The following is a 23,100-nucleotide window of genomic DNA, read 5'->3' on the forward strand; positions in this document are numbered from 1 at the left end:
ATAAATTAGGTGTGCCCATGATTTGAACATAATATAACATGTACCTTCTGATCCAGCATCATCATTTATCAGCATAAATGACTGCTCTTAACTAAAATATAATAGTGCTTTCAACAATTTTTAGAGAGTTCTTGTCCTTACACTAAAAGTCCCTGGACATTTATTCAGATAATGTTTCTGTACTTACATGGAATATATTTTTAGCTCTACCATTACTATAACATAGTTAGCAGTCTTTCTTTTTTCTGATTTCAAGTTTTCTCCTCTGAATAAAGGGGACAAAATTCAAAAGGTAGACTATGCTGCACCTATTTTATCCATTTAAAGGACATTATATATATTTACCTGGTTCTTGACTGAGTATTATATGTAAGAAACATCTGATAAGGTGCACAAATACAGCAAGTCCCCTACATATGAGTGAGTTTTGTTCTGAGAGCACGTTCGTAAGTTCAATTTGTTCATTAAGTCCAACAAACTTAGTTGGGTACCCAACTAACACAATTGGTTGTATAGTACTGTACTTTAATAGAATTATGATACTTTTCACACAAATAATGTGTAAAAAAGAAACACAAAAAATAAAACATTTTTAACCTTACAGTACAGTACATTAGTATAGTACAAGAGCTGGCATACAGAGACTGGCATCAAGTAAAGAGGTAAGAAGAGTTACTGACTGGAGGAGAGAGAGAGGTGGGAGATACTAGAGCTGAAGGATTGTCAGCAATAGGAAATGGAGAGCAAGCTGCAAGCGACAATGTACGCCACGTATGGAAACCAACTTATGTGACTGGACATACAGACTCACGCTCACATCTTTGAAAGTTCACAACTTGCAGGTTCGGATGTAGGGGACTTACATAAATTAAGTATACAAACACTTCACTATCACTACCAAACGGCATTATTAAACTTTACCTGGAACTTGCTTGTGCCACCTTCAAAAGCTGAATGAAACGATCCACAAGAGGTAAGCAGATGGGTCCCAGAAGCAGCTCAAAGTTCGGCTGCATGAGCTCAGTCAAGCCCTTCATGAAGCTGCTGTCACAGCAGTAGACCTTGTTATGCGGCGTTATCATGTAAGGAATAAATGTGTAGTTCCCCGTGCACATCTGCGGACAGAGGAAGCACCAGGAGGTGGTGAGCTGACCTGCTGACCCCACACTAACATCACCCCAAATCTTACTTTTAAATAATAATCCTAAATGTGAAGGGAAATAAAAAAAAACTTCATTTCCTATTCATGACCTATGAAAATTTCCTCCAATTTCTTTAACTGCTTACTTCAAGTAATTCAGACTTACACATGATAAAAAATATATGGCATGGCACAGTTTCTATCAATCCATTAAATATTTATTCACCATTCTCATGGCTACGGCACTACGATATACGCTGTAGGTGAAACAAGGTAGTTTAAAACACAGCCTTCAGCCTTCAGGAAACTTGTCAGAGACACAGCATAAATACATGGGAATGATAAGAGCTAACATTTCAGGGCTGCCCACGTAACACCAAAGTGTGAGCGATGCCAGAATAAGCTGATCCTATCCAGGCTGCTCGATCGCAGTCATGGCTTTGTTAGCATCTCAGTTACTAAATCTAGAGACCCTACATATTAAAAAGCAGAGATGTCACTTTGCCAACAAAGGTCCATATAGTCAAAGATATGGTTTTTCCAGTAGTCATGTACCAATGTGAGGGCTGGACTATAAAAGAAGGCTGAGCGCCAAAGAATTGATGCTTTCGAACTGTGGTGCTGGAGAAGACTCGAGAGTCCTGTGGACAGGAAGGAGATCAAACCAGTCAATCCTAAAGGAAATCAACCCTGAATATTCATTGGAAGGACCGAAGCTGAAGCTCCTATCCTTTGGCCACCTGATGTGAAGAGCCAACTCATTGGAAAAGATCCTGATGCTGGGAAAGACTGAAGGCAGGAGGAGAAGGAGGCGACAGAGGATGAGATGATTGGATGGCATCATCGACTCAATGGACATGAGTTTGAGCAAACTCTGGGAGATAGTGAAGGACAGGGAAGCCTGGCATGCTGCAGTCCATGAGGTTGAAAAGAGTTGGACACAACTGATCAACTGAATAAGAGACCCTGAAGTTATCCTTGATGCTTCCATTTCTTCCACCTCCTACAAACTATCAATGTCCTGTCTATTCCACCTCCAAGATATATCTCCTATTTGTTCATTTCACTCCATCTTCTCTGCTAACACTGAAGACCATGCCACCAACATTCTGGCCTGAGCCACTGTAACTGGCTTTTACCTGGGCTCCCTGCTTCTCCTCTTGCCTATCAATCTGCTTTTTACCCAGCTGTTAAAGGGCTCTTTCAATAACATACATCAGATGACTTCTCTCAGCTGCTCAAGCCCCCTCCCTTGCTCCTGAGATGAAGATAAAATGGATCACTGTCACCTACAAGGGCTTAACTATCCAAACCCTGCCTCTCTCTCTAGCCTCAACCTGTACCACTCTCCACTCACTTAGCATGACCTTCTGTCTGTTCCTGATGATACCAAGTGAGGGTGCACTAGTGCAAACACAAGTGGAACTGGGGAGAATAAAGGAGACATTGGACTGGATGCCCCTGAGGAAGTGAGCCTGACTGGAGCTTAGGGCTCAGGGAAGGGAAGTGAATACAAAGTTAAGGATTTCAATCTCTGTTCAGGGCAGTGGGAATTCTGGAAGGATTCAGAGCAGGAAAGAAAACATAACTAAAGCTGTGAATTTTGACAGTCCGGGCAGAAAACAGAATGCACTGAAAGAGAAAGAAATGAGATTTAAGAAAATTAGGTGGGAAGCTACAATGCAAGACCAGATCACAAAAGTGGATGCATGAACTTGACGTTAAGAAGAAAGAATCATCGAGACCAGCCAACTGGTTACAGATATTGAAAGAGAGGAAGAAGAAGACATTGAAGGCCACTCCATAGTTGTAAATGGGGCTCCTTAAAGGAGAATGGGATCCTTGACAAAAAGCAAGAATTCAGAAGCAGAACCAGACTTAATTATTAATATTTATGAACAAATTACATTTGAGGACATTTGTTGTATATTAGGTAATGAATCATAAACAGAGCCTGACTTCTAGTTAAAATATGAGATGAGCTTCAAGAGGGTGAGATCTGATTTGGTGAGTAGGGTGACATGCGCACTTTTGAAAGGATGGAATTTAAGGGGAACAGGACTTCTAAAGTGATAACGTCCAAGAGTTCCAAGCCAAAATGCAGACCTGGAAATTATCTGGTATGACTGAGTCTGAGGAAATGAGAGAGACCTCTAAGAACAAAAGCCAGCGAGAAAGAAAAAAGCAGAGAGCTGAAAACTAGAGAGATGGGGAGAAAACTCTATTTATCACTCTTCTAGGGAGTCCAAGAGCCCAAATTATATGTTCCATGTCAGCGGAATGGACAACAAGGCATTGCTTCTCTTATCCTTTGAACCAAATGAAAGAGAGTAAACATTTATTCATTACATGCAGGTGCCAAGGAATGAATGGTCATACGTTTACAACAGCCCACTAACAGAAGGGATCTTGTCTCGTCTCCATTTTACAGGTGAGGATTCAGGTAAGGCTTGGCAAGGTCACACAACTGGGCTGTGATCTGTCTAGGATGCCAGTCCATGGACTCCTTTTCCAGAGGGCCTGCCATTATGGCTAGGGGGCTGAGCACCCTCTCGAGTGTCCGTGACTTTCTGGCACACCAACTCTTCGCTTCAGGTCACCTTGCACGGACCTCTGCATGAGCCAAGTTACTGCCTTGTAGCAAACAGCCAAGAAGTACCAAATGCCCTTATGGCCCCCCTGGATTATCTAGGAACACGTTATTCTCTGAGGCACTTGTATCTCAGGTAATGAAGCACAAACTGGACCAGACTTGAAGTTAAAGTATGAGAAGAACCTCTAAAGGTTGCAATTTGATTTTTAAATCCAGCACATTAAGGTGTTCCTTTCACTAGTTCTCCTTCATGGAACAGTAATTGGAAGACAAGTCAGGAAGAGGAAAAATAAACATACTCTGCTTCTAAAATGTTCCCAAGATCCCAGAGCAGGTTCACCAAACTAATCCTTTTACCCAAGCCACTGTCTAAGCAGAAAAGAAAGGCAAACATATCAAGAGATGGCTTTTCAAATCTTCTAGAGCTTAAACTTTTGAGTGAGTTGTAAAAGAGCAACAGAATCAAATACTCCTATTTTTGAAAAGCATTTTGACTCAAAACTACGAAAGAGAAGGCTCCAAATCTTCTAAGACACAAGGTAAGGACAAACAGGTGAGAAGCCAATAAACCAGAAAAGCGCTACTGGAATTTTGGAATATCATTCCTCTGCTGCTGGATAAAGTTCTGTACCTTCAGAAGCCTTAATATCATGTGTATTTGTGTCTAAGATAAGAACTAGAATACATTATTACTGAAAGACTGGGCATTGAGAAATAACATATCTGTGTAAAACATTCTGAGAGGAGGAGTATCAGATGTCTGGGTGTGTACTGAGCAGTAGGTGGGTAAAGAGAGAAAGATGAGAGTCATCCAAATAGCAGAGAAAATCGGATTCCAACTATCTTCAAACCCCGTGGGATGAGGTTTCAGAATCCTTGAAGGTATTCAGCATGCTGAGGCTTTCCCAAGTTCCTGGTCTCACTGTACTTTTTGGAATCTCTTCTCTAAGGCAGTACTGTTTTTCAATGTCCCATTGTTGGTGACTCAGAAAAAAAAAAAAAAAAAATGGGGAAAAGAAGTTAAGCCACAGGAGGCACTTCTGGGCCTGAGGTAAGAGCCAACCCAGCAAGCCTGCAGTGGGGAGAAAGAATGTGGGGAGTGGTTGTGGATGGTGTGTTTTTTTAAAAGGCTACCAGCTGTTGAAAAAAGCACCTTTTCAAAATGATGAACACTAATAATATGGGAACATTTATTTCCCAAGTTGGCTCACATAAAGCTTAGAAATACCATTACGGCAATTTCTATTTATAGATGGCTGCCAATCCTGAGTTTGAAATACCTAATAATCCAAAGTAAATAAAAAAGTCTGTGATCAAGAACAAGACATTCTAGATGTAACAACTGTCTTTTATTAATAAGATACTAATTCTAAAACAATTAAACCTGCTTCTCGAAGGAGAAAGACCACCTTTCCTTAAATTTCAAAACATGCTGCTGCTGCTGCTAAGTCGCTTCAGTCATCCGACTCTGTGCGACCCCATGGACGGCAGCTCACCAGGCTCCGCTGTCCCTAGGATTCTCCAGGCAAGAATACTGGAGTGGGTTGCCATTTCCTTCTCCAATGCATGAAAGGGAAAAGTGAAAGTGAAGTCGCTCAGTCGTGTCCGACTCTTAGCGACCCCATGGACTGTAGCCTACCAGGCTCCTCCATCCATGGGATTTTCCAGGCAAGAGTACTGGAGTGGGGTCAAAACATGAGGCATGGTCATAAAATAACAAGACTGGTCTCTTCAGCCCACAGTTGTTTTCATGGTTATAAAAACACACAGCTCAAAATCTAGATGAATTCTCTCTGATTATCTCTACTGCTTGTGTTTAAAAAATAATAATGCCAACTCTGTTTTTCAATTTTTAAAAGTTACGTAAAGGTGAACATAAGTACATGTGGAGCATGAATTAAGCTTCTGGAAAGATATGCCCTCAGCCACCAAATATATTGAAATATATGCCCCAAATACTCAACTTTTGAGAGGGACTTAGCACTGGAAACACAGCAGCGTACTTGAGTCAATGGATGACTTGTTCATAATGTGGACTATTGGGTCAACTTACAAACATGCTTCCCCACATGTCCAATCTATCACTGGGCATGATCACTTCTTCTCTGCCATTCAGGAAAATGCTACCTCCTCTGAAAAACCTTCCACGACCACTTGAGGGATGGGCTGCCCACTCTTGAGATATTGCCTTATGTTAATTTCTAATTTGTTTGTTTGCTTATTTGCTTGACCATCCCCGCCCACCCCCACCCCCCCAGCAACACTCTGGCATGTCTCAGTTGTCTCCTGGGACAATTATGAATGAGTTGTCTCCACTTTCAGCCTCCATAGTGAGTCTCTTGCAGTACCAAACCCAAAACCTGGCACACAATTCATGTTCCATCAATATTTGCTTCATAAAATCTGTTACAGTGAATTGATGCATTAAGCAATCCTTGTTCTTTTCCTGTTGAGATGTGAAGGATGAGTTTATCATGGCAACATTATTCATGCTGCAATGAGCCCCTGACCTGAACTCTTAAATTTCTTAAATCTTAATTTCTTCAATTTCTGATCGAAGGGAAATTTACCCATTGTACTTTTAATCTTATCATCATAAATGAAATCATATACAGATTTTTATGCAGTATGTTATTTCCACTCTATGTTTCAGAAATACATTAAGGTTTTAAATACTGGCTTACTTTCCAAAATGAAAACATGACCATTGACATAACCATGCTAATTCCAAAATATAATTCTTCATGCATTTAAAACTTCTTAAATTTATCTTTATCACTCTTTAATTTTTAATTCTCTGTGGAGAGTAAGAACTTTGTAGTGTGGTTTCAAAGGTCTTAAAGTGTGGTTTGTAAGATTTAGGAACTTAAGTCAATCTCAATGTAAAGATGATAGAGATATGTAGACCTATCTCCATACGTGTGTTTATGTATATGTATGTATGTATATGCATTGATACATTTATAATTTATATATATAGTATACTTATAGATATATAGTATATATATATAAATGCACACACACATACATATATGTGTGTATCAGTGCATTTATATATATATATATATGCTGCTTTAGTAACACTCATAATTATACAAAATTGAATACACTATGCAGTTTTGTTCTAAACATAATTATATATAGAAAAAAACAGGCATCAGTGTCATCTCCCACTAGTATAAATAAAGTTTCACTATAAAGGGATACTTATGTAAAATAGCCATATTTATATTGATATGTCAGAAACTTTAAAAGGAAGAGACAGAAATTAATAATTTGTAGAAATAGAAAATATACCAGCAATTAGCTGATAAAAAAGAAAAGATAAAAACGCTTATGGAAGGGTTAAGTAAAATACTCACAGTATTCTTCTGGCAAATGATTTCCTGAAAAAAAGAGAAAAGAGAAGAGTAAAGCAAAAGTTAATGCAAAATTAATTAATTCAACTAATTAACTGAAATATTCTATGTGGCAAAATTTGTATTAACAATTTTATTATTTATCACTAGCAATTAGAAATTCAGAATGTGAAGAATAAAAGGTATCAACTAAGTTCCTGCATCTGAGTTTACAGTCTGAAGAGAGGGACAGGAGTGCACAAAAGTATCAACTATGGTTTTAGGAAAACAGCATAAACATGTGGAATCCAAAACCCGAATCTGAAAATCATTTCTGCAGAATATGTATGCGCAGAATTATCTTATCAGCTACAATCTTTGGGGAAAGAGATTAAAATGAGTTAGCTTTCCCAAAGCACAATCTCAATCATGCCCTGAGAAGGAACCAAGCGGCATGCTTGGAGTAAAGCTAGAAATAAATGGTACTGGCTACTGGTCGGTGGGCAAATCCATATGTAGACAATAAGGACATCCGACAAGAACTAGTCATAAATGTTATGCATTGTTCCGTAAGAAGTGAAATATGATAAATACATTGCAGGTGGTGCCCCTATCTTCTAGATTATGAGAAATAAATGCGATCATGGAAATAATGTGGATATATCACATCTGGCACATAGAAAGCTCTAGACAAAGCCAGCTGTTATTATTCCTAGACTTCAAGATGAGTAGAGACAGGGAAGAGACAATCTAGAACAGTCTATGGCATAAAAGCTTCACTGAGGTTGGGGAACCATGATTTAGAAAAGAGAGATGGGACTGTGTTTTAGAAAAGATGGCATGTGTGTTGCCAGGGAAACAGGAAATGTGAGGCATTTGTGGAGTCTACAGTGTGGTCCATCTGGCTAAGACCAGAAGCAGAACCAACCCAGGAGAGATAAGAGAGGAGCAGAGGAGTGATGCAGGCTGTCATTCATCCCAGGATGGACGTGGGGCAAAGGGGAACCTAGGAGAGCTTTAGCTTAGAGCAGTAGGTAAGATTTCTGAATGATTAAGGATAACAGATGAGTAAACAAAAAGGGGAAGGAATTGTGCAGGGTAATTGTGAGAGCCATAAAGATGTATATAAAATACTAAAAGAGACCCTTCAATACTTGCAATCTTCCTGGTGAAAAAAAGAACACATACACTTGTAAAAAGAAACATTATAAGTCTGGACACACAACCACGTATGCACACCTGTCCTACATCCAAAGAGCGATACGACAGTAAGAGCTGGGGTTTCTGGGGAAAAGAAGATGTTCCTAGGGACTGAAAAAGGCTGAAGATCAGCAGAGAAGGTGGAATTCAAGAGGACAGTAACATCTTCCAAAGACAAAGCAGTGAGGTAGGAATCTAGGCTAGAGGACAAGGAATACAAAGGTCCATTTAGGAAACAATAAATATTATTCCTGGGGCTAAAAAAGACAGCTCATTTCGAGAAGTATAGAAGAGAGAAATAAAAGGAAACTAAAAAAGATCTTGAATTCAATCACTGGGCTAAAATAGAAAGTTCATTTTGGCACATACTGACTATGCCAAAGCCTTTGACTGTGTGGATCACAATAAACTGTGGAAAATTCTTCAAAAGATGGGAATACCAGACCACCTGATCTGCCTCTTGAGAAACCTGTATGCAGGTCAGGAAGTAACAGTTAGAACTGGACATGGAACAACACACTGGTTCCAAATAGGAAAAAGAGTATTGCAAGGCTGTATATTGTCACCCTGCTTATTTAACTTATATGCAGAGTACATCACAAGAAACGCTGGGCTAGAGGAAGCACAAGCTGGAATCAAGATTGCCAGGAGAAATATCAATAACCTCAGACAGGCAGATGACACCACCCTTATAGCAGAAAGTGAAGAGGAACTAAAAGGCCTCTTGATGAAAGTGAAAGAGGAGAGTGAAAAAGTTGGCTTAAAGCTCAACATTCAGAAAACTAAGATCATGGCATCCAGTCCCATCACTTCATGGGAAATAGATGGGGAAACAGTGGAAATAGTGGCTGATTTTATTTTTCTGGGCCCCAAAATCACTGCAGATGGTGATTGCAGCCATGAAATTAAAAGACGCTTACTCCTTGGAAGGAAAGTTATGACCAACCTAGATAGCATGTTAAAAAGCAGAGACATTACTTTGCCAACAAAGTTCCGTCTAGTCAAGGCTATGGTTTTTCCAGTAGTCATGTATGGATGTGAGAGTTGGACCATAAAGAAAGCTGAGCGCCGAAGAATTGATGCTTTTGAACTGTGGTGTTGGAGAAGACTCTTGAGAGTCCCTTGGATTGCAAGGAGATCCAACCAGTCCATCCTAAAGGAGATCAGTCCTGGGTGTTCATTGGAAGGACTGATGTTGAAGCTGAAACTCCAATACTTTGGCCACCTCATGCGAGGAGCTGACTCATTGGAAAAGATCCTGATGTTGGGAAAGACTGAAGGCAGGAGGAGAAGGGGAAGACAGAGGATGAGATGGTTGGATGGCATCACCAACTCAATAGACATGAGTTTGGGTAAACTCTAGGAGTTGGTGATGGACAGGGAGGCCTGGCGTGCTGTGGTTCATGAGGTCACAAAGAGCTGGACATGACTGAGCGACTGAACGGACTGACTGACTGATAATAATGGAAAGTTATTTGGGGCCTAATTGAAGAAAGCCTTGAATGCCAAAATAAAGTACTCTGTTGTGTGGGCATTTGGGCATATGAGAGTAAAAGTGTTTTTTCAGGTGAGTGACAGACATATAAAAGTCTCTGCACACACTGGGACATTGTTTGTAAAATCAAAGGTTGGGAACAACACAGATGTTCTATCAACTAGAAACTGGCTGACTAATCTATGGTTCCTCAACACAATGGCATACAATGCAGCTGAACAAAAGATGAGAAAGTTCTCCATGAAGTGATATGGAAAGATCTCCCAGATATACTGCCTAGTGAACAAAAGCAAAGGATAGAATGGTTGTTACTGTATTCTTCTACTTATGTATATAAAAGGGAGAAAAATAAAATCCTAATTTGTCTACTTCTAAAATCTCTCTGGAAGAATATACAAGAAATCAGTAATAGTGGCTGCCAATAGAGAAGGGAGCCAACTGCCTGGAGGACAAGGATGAGAGGATGACTTTTCAATAATATATCTTTTTGCACTTATAAATGTTTATATTGGGTAAATGCATTACCCAAGAAAGACAAGTAATTAAAAGGTAAACTTTGTAAAAATTTTTAAAATATGAATTAGATGGTGGTATTTAGTATTGGATGGGAAAAAGCATTCCAGTAGCTATTGCCAAAGTCCAGGAATGTCTGGACTTTGGACTTGGACAATGGTGGTGCCCTTGGCGGATGGAAATCAAGAGACAGATGAGTGATGATGTGGAGGAAAGTTGAAATTATCTTTTCCCACAATGTTTCACAGGTAGTTAATGAATCTCTCCACCTACCCTGCTACACACACACACACACACACACACACACACACACACACACACACGGTTCATGAAAAACACAAAGCCAGGATAGTCTAGCTATCCTGGTTCAAACAGTCACAAAGCCAGGGATATAGTATACAGAATTTTCCGAACTTGATTTATGGAGCATCTCTCCAGAGTAGCAAACCACACTCTTTCCTAGATAGGCATAGCCTTCTCTCATCCCTCTAAGCAAAAAAAAAGAAAGAAAAACAACGCTCTTCTCTTAATCCTGTACCACACAGCATCCTCTGCATATTGCATAGGAAACCCTGTTCTCTCTTGACTGCCTTCAATGACACCTAACCTCCTAACAGAAACAGTTGATGTCCTTATTTTTGCCCTCATGACTCCTCATACCGACCTCTGTGACAGCACTGGATGTACCGCACTGCAATTACCGCTTCATACTCTTCTCCTACATCAAGAGTTCCTTGGGTCCAAGAGCCATGTTTAGTTCATATCTGTATCTCCACTGATTGCCTAGCAGATTGCAGGAAATATAGTTGTTGCTCAATAAAAGAATGAATACATTAACTAGTTCATGAATGTAAAATTACCGGACTCTGAATGAGGATAGATAGGTGCAAGTCTTGGCTCTGCTCCTGACTGGCCATGTGTCATCTCACCTGTCTCTAACGTAACACACTAAGAACTGGATAGAGTGATTGTTGGTCCCTTCCAGCACTGTATCCTATCACTTACTTTTGGCTAAAGGCCTATCAAAGTCAGCATTGTTCTTGTGCCACTGGAAGGAGCGACATCCTTATGCCCAGCACAGGAGCTACTGAACCATGATTTCTGTTTAGTGCACCAGGCACAGAGATGGAGGTGGTGATGAAGGGAGCTGTGATGAGGGCTGAATGAGCTGAAGGCTCCCTTCTGGTTGTCACCAAAGGAAATAACCACAGTAGTTACTGGCCTATAGCCAGTATGTTATGTCTTCCTGAAGAATTATTTATTGAAGTAATAACCCTCTTACATGTCTTCTTTGCTTCCATTTCAGGTAATGCATGCATCATAAAAAATTCTAAAACTATATTCAATCATCCTTACAGCCATCCTACTGAATTTTTATTAACTGCTTGCTCATGTTTTATAGAAGCTAAATGGGTACAAATGGTTCTCTTGAAGAAGAGTTTACTCACAGCTTACGATGTAACCTTAAAGGAGGCATCAACTTTAAAGAAAGAAAGGTCCTATTTGTGCATTTTAACTCAGTACAAAAAAATAGCAAACAAGACCTGAAAAGGTATCTAACTACTGAGGTGGAATAGTGAATGTTTGCATGCGTGCATGCTCAGTTGCTTCAGTTGTGTCCAACTTTTTATGAGCCCCACGGAGTATAGCCCACCAGGCTCCTCTGTCCATGGGATTCTCCAGACAAGAATACAGGAGTGGGTTGCCATGCCCTCCTCCAGGGGATCTTCCTGACCCAGGGATCAAACTCTCACCTCCTGCATCTCCTATACTTCAGGTGGATTCTTTACTGCTGAGCCACTGGGGAAGCCCCAGTGAATATTTAATTTGTGTCAATTTAATCCATTGAAGGGGAATAAAAAGGAGGAAGGGGAATAAATTGAACAGGCAACTGCAATACTTCACATCACTCAGTGGAAATGTCTTGTCTAAAGAGCCTAAAAATGAAAAAATAAAAATCAACATAAACTCCAGTTCCTTAACAATGAACTCTCTCTGAAGATGCATCACCCCACTACAACTTTGTTCTTTTTTTTTTTTTTTATAAATTTATTTATTTTAGTTGGGGGCTAATTACTTTACAATATTGTAATAGTTTTTGCCATACATTGACATGAATCAGCCATGGGTTTACATGTGTTCCCCTTCCTGGACCCCCCACCCACCTCCCTCCCATCCCATCCCTCTGGGTCATCCCATTGCCCCAAGAACTTTGTTCTTGCCTAAAGTCTTTAGGAGACCTTTAATCCGTGTGCTCTCTGGCTGTACCAAAAACATCCTTAAATGTTTTCTGACTACTCAGGACGCTTTGATAACCAACCCAAGAAACAAGGCAAATGAGACAATCTAGCCTAGTTCTCAACCCAAAAGAAGACAAAGGAAGACAAAGACAACTTTTGAGAGCTACTTGGGACAATGTAACACTGAAGAGGTCATCCTAAGGATAAATAAATGTGGAGAGTCTCCAAAACTGGAAAGTTTCTCTGCCTAACATTTAGGTAATTACAGCCAGCGGAAGGAAGTGGGAACAGCTGGTGTGAGGTTGCCAAACCAAATGGACACAGGGTGGAAGAAACAGAGTTAGCAACCAGGATCTGTTTCCTGAAAGAAAAGAAAGGCACAGGCTGGTGGTTTTGGGCCAGGAAAAAAGGCCATGGCTCCCTGCTGGTGACCTTCAAGGTCTTCTCTTCTGAGATATCTTTCTGTCCCAATGGAATGTGGCAAGTTTTTCACTAAAGTTGGGAAAAAAAGGAATCTTTCTTGTACTCCCCAGCTCCGTCTTCTTACCTAATATCAATGCCTCAAAGCTAAACAAAGATATGTCATATGAGCTGTGTTGAACACCATGGACCTCACTGAGAAGACGGGGCTCATCTTTACCCTTCTACATGCTAAGTGGGCTTAGGAAGAACACTCCAACACAGGTGTTACAGAACTGGTTCATCTTTAAAGTTAGGGAACCAAGCACACTTGTGTTTACATGTTATGCTTACATAAAAACTCAAATTAAAAAAAACAAAAAACCTCAGTCTAACAAAAACCTGGAAAATCATATTTTTAATGGACATATGAAATCTGTGGACGTATAGGAAATATACCTGATGACAAGTCCAAGAATACGGGGCTTGTCCTGCTCTAATGCTTATTAACTGTGTGTAACTCTAAATCATTGCATCTCCGTGGATTTAGTTCTCATGTGTAAATAAAAGTATCTTCCACCTGCTCAATCTACATAGTAACGACACTGCCCATCTCAATGGGTCATGTTTAAAGACCAAATGAAATAAATTTATGAGAGACCTTTAAGCATTTAAAGCCATATGCAACATGAGGTATTAATACTATCAAAGCAGACAACCCCAACTCAATTCCTATGTTATCAGATACAGGGGCATCTTATACCTGCGTTGTTTATGATCCTGGGAAGGAACACATCAGGATTATGGAGAAGACATATGACCAACTGTTAATATAAACAACCTGCACCCAAAATCAGGTTAAATGATACCCAAACTTGAAAATAATCCTAAAAGAAATTCTAGACTTTCTTCTCCTCCTCTGTTAATTTTGTTTCATGTTAAAAAATATATCTTGGTGGGAAAACTCTACTGTAAGCAGATACATATCTTTAAACGGGGCTAAGATGCTGAAGAGTGACATTTTATACAGACAGCGTTTGAAAGAGCTTCTTAACACAAACTTCTTATAACATGCTGTTATTATTATAATCAACTTCCTCTTCTTTGTCATCATCGCTTCTCTCAGTGAGGCCTAATTGGACCTTATTATTCAAGTACAGGTATTTCTTTTAAAAAAACTGTATTGTTGAAAAGTTACAGACATAATGAATTCTAGCATGGTAAACTATACTTTACACATAGATTTTAGTAAAAGTTTCAAGGATGCATTCTTAAAGGACTCAAATAGGATGGTGGGTTGCAGTGCCACAAAGATCAACTTCCAGAAAAAAAAGCACTTATTTATAATGAACGAAGAGGTCTAGAATTCAGCTGGCTGGGAGGTAGGAGGCTTTCAGACTCACACCTTCTGTGTGCAGAGGCATTCCTTCTTGCTTTTTAAGGTATCTAAATTCATGAGCCTGTGATGAAAATCTCTACAGATGAAGAGAATATACCCAGAGATGTGATGGCATCCTCCATTCACTACGTAGCATAGATTTCCTTCTCCTTTGGATAAGACGGCAATAAGATGCTAGACACAATGAGATGGGGGAGGGTAAAGGAGGTTAGGAAGGAAAGCAAGGGCATCCTTTATCCAGTATACACATAATTCCTTTGAGGATGTAATCTTGTTACCTGACATCAAAGAAAACTGGATTTTCCAGTCACAAGCCCTTTCCCAAACCTCAGAGATACAACAACTGGAAATCCACTCCTGCTAAAGACATCTTCATCTAGCTTGTCAGTTCAAGATCTTGAGAGAAAATCTTAATAAAACAGTGCTCACAGGTATTTCTTATCTGTTTCTCCCCCAAATTACCTCCCTTTCCCCCCAATTTGACATGGAATTACATAGCTCAGAGGAAAGTTAGATCACTTCTAAAATAAGTAAAATAAAAGAACTAGACCCTTTTTTCTTTCAACAGAAAATATTTTTTCCATGAAATATTAAGAAGGATATATGATGATTATATTGGACAGAGGAGATACAGAGGGCCATGGTTTACAAATCAATGGCCAGTTATCAAGTTAGTAAGACACTTAAGAAAATGTCCAGGAGCAGCAAAGTTACATGGGGCACATCCCGTATTTCTGGTTCACAAATCGTTAGACTACTTCATGGGATCATATTCTCAAATGACTTTTTTTTCCTAACGTTTACTGTGTACTTTGTACCACTAAGTTAAGTGCTTCTTTAGAGTGCTAAAAAGAATGTAGTAAAAATTCATTAATAATAATAATAATTATTATTATTATATAATAATTATTAATAATAATAATAATTAATATTCATTATTAAACTGAGAGAATTATAAACCTTTGGGAAAATACAAATTTTAATTTCATACTCAATTCAATCTAAAACTAAATTCATTTTAGTTCTTTATCTTAGTAAAAGAGATAAAACTTTAAGAAAAGGAAGCAGTGGTATAAGAAGAAAAAAAAGTTTTTTGAGTTTAAGAACACTCTAGAATCTGAGCTAATTTGCCAAATACATGTGAAAATTTAACTTAAGTTCAAGGTTGTTGTTGTTTAGTCACCAAGTTGTGTCTGACTCTTTTGCAACCCCGTGAACTGTAGCCTGCCAGGCTCCTTGGTTCATGAGATTTCCCAAGCAATACAGGAGTGGGTTGCCATTTCCTCCTGGAGCTTTTCCTGACCCAGGGATCGAACCCAGATCTCCTGCATTGTAGACAGATTCTTTACCACTGAGCCACCAGGGAAGCCCTAAGTTCAAGGTATTTATAATAAAATTACTTTGATCTCCTCAACAAATTACTAGAAACTAGTATTAGGCTGGCAAGAAAGTTCATTTAGGCTTTCCCATAGATGGTATGAAAAAACCTGAATGAACTTGCTGGCCAATCCAACATAATCATCGAAATTTACAGCATTGACATCACTGCCTGGTCTTTTAAAAGCTATAAGCATTTGCTTCAAGTGGAAATGAATATCAGAAAAATGTACTCAATATCCAATTTCTCACATACAAACTCCAATGGAGATTGAGTCCCTCTGTACCTTCAGATAAACATCATGGGTCTAGGTACCACGCAACTGTTTGAATGAGCAACTATGATAGTCCTCAAAGTTCATCCATGTTGTAGCATGTGTCAGAATTTTGTTCCTTTCTAAGGCTGAGTAATATTCCATTGTATGTGTATAGCACATTTTGTTTTATCCATTCATCCATTAACGGACATTCAGGTTGCTTCCATATTTGGCTATTTTAAGTAATGCTGTTATGAACATGGGTGTATAAATATCTCTTTGAGATTATGATTTCAATACTTTGGGGTATATATATCCAAAGTGAAATTGCAGGATCATATGGAAAAATTGCCATATTGTTAAAAACTGCTGATTTTTAAAGGGGTAATTTATTGATAATGTTACATATTTTGGTTTGTGCACCCATAGTTTCATGCTAGTCAGATCCCGATCTAGAAAATACTAGTTGCATTGAGGCAGAGGAAGAGTTTCAGCCACCAAATATGTAGGTACTATATTCAGTGAGATGGCGAAGGATTAAGCATGTGGATAGACTGCTGTAAAGAGCAGTTATGAAAGCAAATCCTACCTGGAAAGTGACGGTTCAAGCAATGGTTATGGAGAAAAACACAACTAAATTTCTTGAATAAGGAATGATCTCACATAATCATTACATTTCAACATAAGCTGTGTCACCACTAACTGTTATGCATACCAATCTCTAGACAAATATTTATTCTGCAATGAATAAAATGGGAATAAAGTCTATCTTAGTGCAGAAAGAGTAATTCCAAATGCATGTGAGGCCTCCTAACCACAGTTAGAACATTAGGGAAAAAATATATTGATATTCAAATGCCCAAAATATATGTAAGTTATCCTAAAGGATACAGAAAATAACAGACTATAACAATTTTTCATTAAAAACATTAGTTATGAAATATTTAAAGAATATAAAGAATGTAAAACTTAGACACACACTACTTTAGCACAGCAAAGAAAACCACCAACAAAACAAAAAGGCAACCTAATAAATGGAAGAAGATAATTCCAAATAATATACCTAATAAGAGGTAATATGGAGGTAAAGAGGTAAAATATGTAAAGAACTCATACTACTCGATTTTTTAAAAATCAATTAAAAATGGGCAGGAGATATGAATAGACATTTTTAAAAAGAAGACAAACACTTTTCAACAGGCATACAAAAGATGCTCAACATTACTAATTATCAGGTAAATACAAATCAAAACCACAATGATATATCACCTCACATCTGTCAGAATGGCTATTATAAAAAGACAACAAATTGTTGGCAAGAATATGGAGAAAAGGGAACCCTCAAGCACTGTTGGCAGGAATGTAAATTGGTGCAGTCTCTGTGGAAACAGCATAGAGGTGCCTCAAAAAATTAAAAATAGAACTACCATTTTTGTTGTTGTTGTTCAGTCATCCAGTCGTGTCCGACCTTCATGATCCCATGGACTGCAGCATGCCAGGCCTCCCTGTCTTTCCCCATCTCCCCAGGTTTGCCCAAGTTCATGTTCATTTCATCGGTGATGCCGTCCAGTCATCTCATCCTCTGATGCCCTCCACTCCTTCTGCCCTCAATTTTTCCCAGCATTAGGGACTTATGCAATGAGTCATCTGTTCGCATCAGATAACCAAAATACTGGAGCTTCAGCTTCAGCATCAGTCCTTCCAGTGAATATTCAGGGTTGATCTCCCTTAAGATTGACTGGTTTGAGCTCCTTGCTGTCCAAGGGACTTTCAGGAGTCTTCTCCAGAACCACAGTTCGAAGGTATCAATTCTGTGGTGTTCTGCCTTCTTTACAGTCCCGCTCTCACAACTATATGTGACCACTGGGAAAAAACCATAGCCTTGACTATACGGACCTTTGTCATACACGACATGATCTAGCAAATTCACTTCTGAGTGTTTATTCAGAGAAAATGAAAACACTAATTTGAAGAGATATATGCAACCCCATTCACTGCAGCATTGTTTACACTAGCCAAGATATATAAGCAACCTAGACGTCTATCAATAGATGAAGAGATAAAGAAGAGTGGTACACACACACACACAGGAATACTACTCAGCCCTAAAAAGAATGAAATCGTGCCATTTGCAACAACATAAGTGGAGCTAGAGAGTACTTACGCTGAGTGAAACAGTCAGACAGATAAAGACAACCTCCATATTGATGTCACTTATATGTAGAATTAACAAACAAAAGAGGCAAACAAAACAAAATAGAAATAGACTCATAGATACAGAGAACAAACTGTAGTTGCTAAAGGGGAGGGATGTGTGAAGATAAGGAAAAGTGGTGGAGAGGTAAATGGTACAAGTTTCCAGTTATAAAGTAAGTAAGCCATGCGGATATAGTATATAAAGTAGGGAATAACAGGAATAAAGTACTTTGGCCACCTGATGCAAGGAGTCAACTCATTGGAAAAGACCCTGACACTGGGAAAGATTGAGGGCAGGAGGAGAGAGGGGGGACAGAGGATGAGATGGTTGGATGGCATCACCGATTCAGTGGACATGAGTCTGAGCAAAGTCTGGGAGATAGTGAAGGACAGGGAAGCCTGGCATGCTGCAGTCCATGGGGTCACAGTCAGACACGACTTAGTGACTGAACAACAACACAGGGAATATGGTCAATAACACTGTAATGTACTGTGTATAGAGACAGATGGTAGCTAGACTTGTGGTGATCATTACCTTGTTATACTCCTGAAATTAATACAATACTGTAAGTTGATTATACTTCAATCTAAAAAATTAACAAAATTTTCACACACCCATGGATATACCAATCCAGACTTAGAAATGCAATACATATATAGTTGAAGACTCCTTAATTCTATTCCACCTATCTTTCAAAGAAGTATTCATAATTTATTTATAATTCTCATATATACTTCTGTCCTTTTATTACATAAACATATAAAAAGCATTATCTTGCACATGATTACATTTTCTACAGATGGCATCATACGTATGCATGCTTCTATACTTTGTTTTTTCTCTTAACACTGTTTTTGAAATATACTAATAGTGGTACAGAAAGCTCTAGTTAATTCAATTTTAAGTGCTCCAAACATTCCTTTAAATAGCTAAACCAGAAAGTATTTCTATTCATTCTTCTGTTGATAGATATTTACCAATTTCTGAAACAGGAAGATTACCACGAACAATATTAACATAAGCTTTCTTGATTATATCTCCTTATGCATGCGAAAGACTTCTTTAAACAGAAATGATCATTATTTTTCTCAAAAAATAAAAGAATCAGAACTTCTTAACATTAAAGATCAGTGCATTTTAAGAAAACTATCCAACCTACATATTTGAAAGAGTTAAATGAAAATGACAAACTGAGTAAGAAAATCTCCTTTCTATAACTTTCAAAAGTAAATTTAAAATGAAATTTTAGAGGATTTGACATGATTAACCTATTTGGAGTAATTTCCCTGTGTATCCCAACATGCCTTTATTTAAGATTTTTTATTACTTTATTTTAAAATTTTTTATGAGACATAATTGACATATAGCATTATATTAGTTTCAGGTGGGCCATATAATGGTTTGATATTTGTATACATTGCAAAATAATCATTTCAATACATGTAGTTAACATCTGTCACTATAGATACTTATAAAATTGTTTTATCTTATAAGAACTTTTAAGGTCTACTTCCAAAAATATTTTTTAAAAGAGAAAGCAATTCGTTGAGACTACTAATCTGGGTAGAAGAAATATCAGTGGAACTATAAATATTCCATTAAATGACTATACCAGAAAGTATTCATATTCATTCTTCTGTTGACGGATATTTACCAATTTCTCTGGGGGAGGGATTATCACAAACAAAGTTAACATAAACTTTCTTTATTATATCTCCATATTCAAGCCAAAGATTTTTTTTTGTTTTAAACAGCACACATCTAGAGAAAGAACTGCTGACTCTTGGTGATAAACTCATTTAATATTATAAGCTATTGCCAAATTGATCTTCAAAAGGTAGTGCCAACATACTCTTCTACCAGCAATACATACACTTCCCACCCTTCACAGCCTTGCCATTAGTATAATAAGGGCTTTTTATTGTTGACTATCTGATAGTGTGAATGGTGTTTCCTTGTTTTGTTTTGCTTTGTTTTTATATGAAGCATTATTTAAAAGTGAGTGGAGAGTGGTCTAGCAAAAACAAAGGAAGCTAAATAAGGAAAAAGGAGTGGGAGTCAAGATTTAGAGCTGAGAGGTGTTGTAAAGGAATTTCTTTTTGTCTTTATTTTTTAACTTTTTATTTTACATTGGAGTACAATTGATTAACAATGTTGTGATAGTTTCAGGTGTACAGCTGCTGCTGCTGCTGCTGCTAAGTCACTTCAGTTGTGTCCAACTCTATGCGACCCCATAGACGGCAGCCCACCAGGCTCCGCCATCCCTGGGATTCTCCAGGCAAGAACACTGGAGTGGGTTGCCATTTCCTTCTCCAATGCATGAAAGTGAAAAGTGAAAGTGAAGTCGCTCAGTCATGTCCGACTCTTAGTGACCCCATGGACTGCAGCCCACCAGGCTCCTCCATCCATGGGATTTTCCAGGCAAAAGTACTGGAGTGGGGTGCCATTGCCTTCTCTGCAGGTGTACAGCAAAGTGATTCAATTATACATATCTATTCTTTTTCTGCTCAATATTATGTAACAACTTAAACAGGAAAAGAATTTATAAAGGAATTTCTGAAGAGAGAAGAAATGGTTCATTAAAACAACTTCCTCACTCTACACAACAGCCATTCATTTCTCCCAAGCTGTTTCTGATGACAGATGGATTCCGTGTTATCTGCCCCACAGCCCATCAGCCAATGGTTCCAGACCTACAGTCCCATTTACTGAGAGACCCCAAATGAAGATTTGATCATTTCTATAATGTACCAAATAAATCAGAAAACAATTGTTACAGCAGTTTCTGATTTTCAAACAAACATAAATCTCAGCAGAGTCTCATTAATAGGCACATAAGATGTTTTCATGTTATCTATTTAAAGAAAATTGTGTTATTACTTTAAATAAATTTTTCCCTATTTGCTAAGGAAAAAATATCTATCAACTTCCCTTTCTCAAAGGGGAATGATGATCTTCTTTTTTGAAAAAAATTATTTCATTCTTGCTACAGTAAGAGAGTACTTGTAATTTAAAACTGATACAAATTCTATTGCAAATACATGATATGAATAGAGTCTAAATATCCTTTCATTTGAAAACTCAGACATAGATTTTAAGTACTTGTATGGTTCCTGTCTATCAGGAGCTTAAACTTAAAACAAATTTTTTCTGTGATTTCTTCCTAAGAATTTGTCACCAAAGAGAAATTGTTCTTTTCAACAAAGAACAGCAGATGAAAATAAAACTGGTGCAGCTGTACTTTCTAGATGTCCAAAGAACCAATTTGAGTCAAGCTAGATATGCAACAAGAATTGCATTCTCATTCTGTCTTGCCCTGTGAAAACAGGGAGATACTTCATTTTTATTTTACTTGCCTAATCCATATATAATATATTATTTATAAATATCTCTTATTTTGCCTATTTCACAGCAGCTTTCCTTTCTGTTGCTAGATGGCAAGCATAACAATTTCACTTATAACTACCTGCAACAGAAATAAATTAAAAAAATTAAAAATACACACACAGAGACCTTCCTCAGTAGCAGAACCCAAGGAACTTCCAGGGCTCAGAGGAGGTTGTTAGAGTGAAGAAAAACACTTTTTACCCCAGAACTTTGTCCTTTGCAACCAGATACTTACTTGGACCAGGTACAAACTAAATAAGAAAATAAAAAAGTTTACATTTAATGGAAGGAGGAAGACAAAAGAAAGGATGGATGTTGCATGAAACAACTCAGGACGTATGGTTGATGGGTTTTTCTAAATGAACATACTCAGGAATGTCTGTTATCCTTCTAACTAGAAGTAACTGGAGCTAAGTTTAGTGGTCAAGGGAGCCAGGCTTTGGACTCAGGCAGACCTGGATCCAAATTTTCTACATCACCTTGGGCAAATGATTGAATTTGTCAGAGTCTCAGTTTGCAATCCTATAATTTGGTGATAGTATATATACCTCAAAACGTAGGAGACACAGTTCAATCCCTGGGTTGGGAAGATTCCCTGGAGGAGAGCATGGCAACCCACTCCAGTATTCTTGCCTGGAGAATCCCATGGACAGAGGAGCCTGGTGGGCTACAGTCCATAGGGTTGCACAGAGTCAGACACAATGAAGCGACTTAGTATGCATGCATGCATAAACCTCAAAAGTGATGTTTTAAGAATTAATCCGGTCCTATCATTTCATGGCAAATAGAAGGGGAAAAAGTGGAAGCAGTGACATTTTATTTTCCTGGGCTCCAAAATCATTGCAGATGGTGACTGCAGCCATGAAATTAAAAGATGCTTGCTCCTTGGAAGGAAAGCTATGATAAACCTAGACAGCATATTAAAAAGCAAAGACATCACTTTGCTAACAAAGGTCCGTCTAGTCAAATCTATGGTTTTTCCAGTAGTCCTGTATGGATGTGAGAGTTGGACCATAAAGGAGGCTATGCACCGAAGAACTGATGCTTTTGAATTTTGCTGCTGGAGAAGACTCTTGAGTCCCTTGGACAGCAAGGAGATGAAACCAGTCAATCCTAAAGGAAATCAATCCTGGGGGACTGATTCTGACATTGAAATCCCAATACTTTGGCCACCTGATGAGAATTGACTCATTGGAAAAGACCCTGATGCTGGGAAAGGTAGAATGCAAAAGGGGAAGAGGGCAGAAGAGGATGAGATGGCCTAATGGCATCACTGACTCAATGGACATGAATTTGAGCCAACTCCAGGAGATGGTGAAGGACAGGGAAGCCTGGCGTGCTACAGTCCATGGGGTCACAAAAAGTTGGACATGACTTAGCGACTGAAGAGCAATACAATAACAAAAGGGCTGACTACCTAGCACATAGTAAGTGCTCAATAACAAACAGTAATTATGTATTGTACACAAGAAATGAGTATATTTTAGATAGACAAGCCTCTTTAAAGAACTATTTTATTCAAATACCAATAACACTTTTATACAAAGGCTGGCTGAAAGCAATT

At 38.4% G+C, this 23,100-nt stretch overlaps 1 protein-coding gene across 8 annotated transcripts in view; it reads right to left on the reverse strand.

Annotated features, from left to right (window-relative positions):
• MAP3K5 (mitogen-activated protein kinase kinase kinase 5) overlaps positions 1–23,100 on the reverse strand; it is a 248,939-nt gene that overhangs the window by 132,209 nt on the left and 93,630 nt on the right. For 7 of the 8 annotated variants that reach the window (XM_081528863.1, XM_081528860.1, XM_081528861.1 and 4 more), the window contains 2 exons: positions 7,097–7,120; positions 922–1,115 (listed from right to left, as the gene is read on the reverse strand). In XM_081528863.1, coding sequence (XP_081384989.1) covers positions 922–1,115; positions 7,097–7,120 — 218 coding nt within the window. The remainder of the gene's footprint in view (positions 1–921; positions 1,116–7,096; positions 7,121–23,100) is intronic. The other variant, XM_081528857.1, reaches the window with a different exon arrangement.

This window comes from Giraffa tippelskirchi, chromosome 9 (assembly GCF_054371585.1).
Source record: "Giraffa tippelskirchi isolate mGirTip1 chromosome 9, T2T-mGirTip1v1.2.pri, whole genome shotgun sequence".
Lineage (NCBI taxonomy): Eukaryota > Metazoa > Chordata > Mammalia > Artiodactyla > Giraffidae > Giraffa > Giraffa tippelskirchi.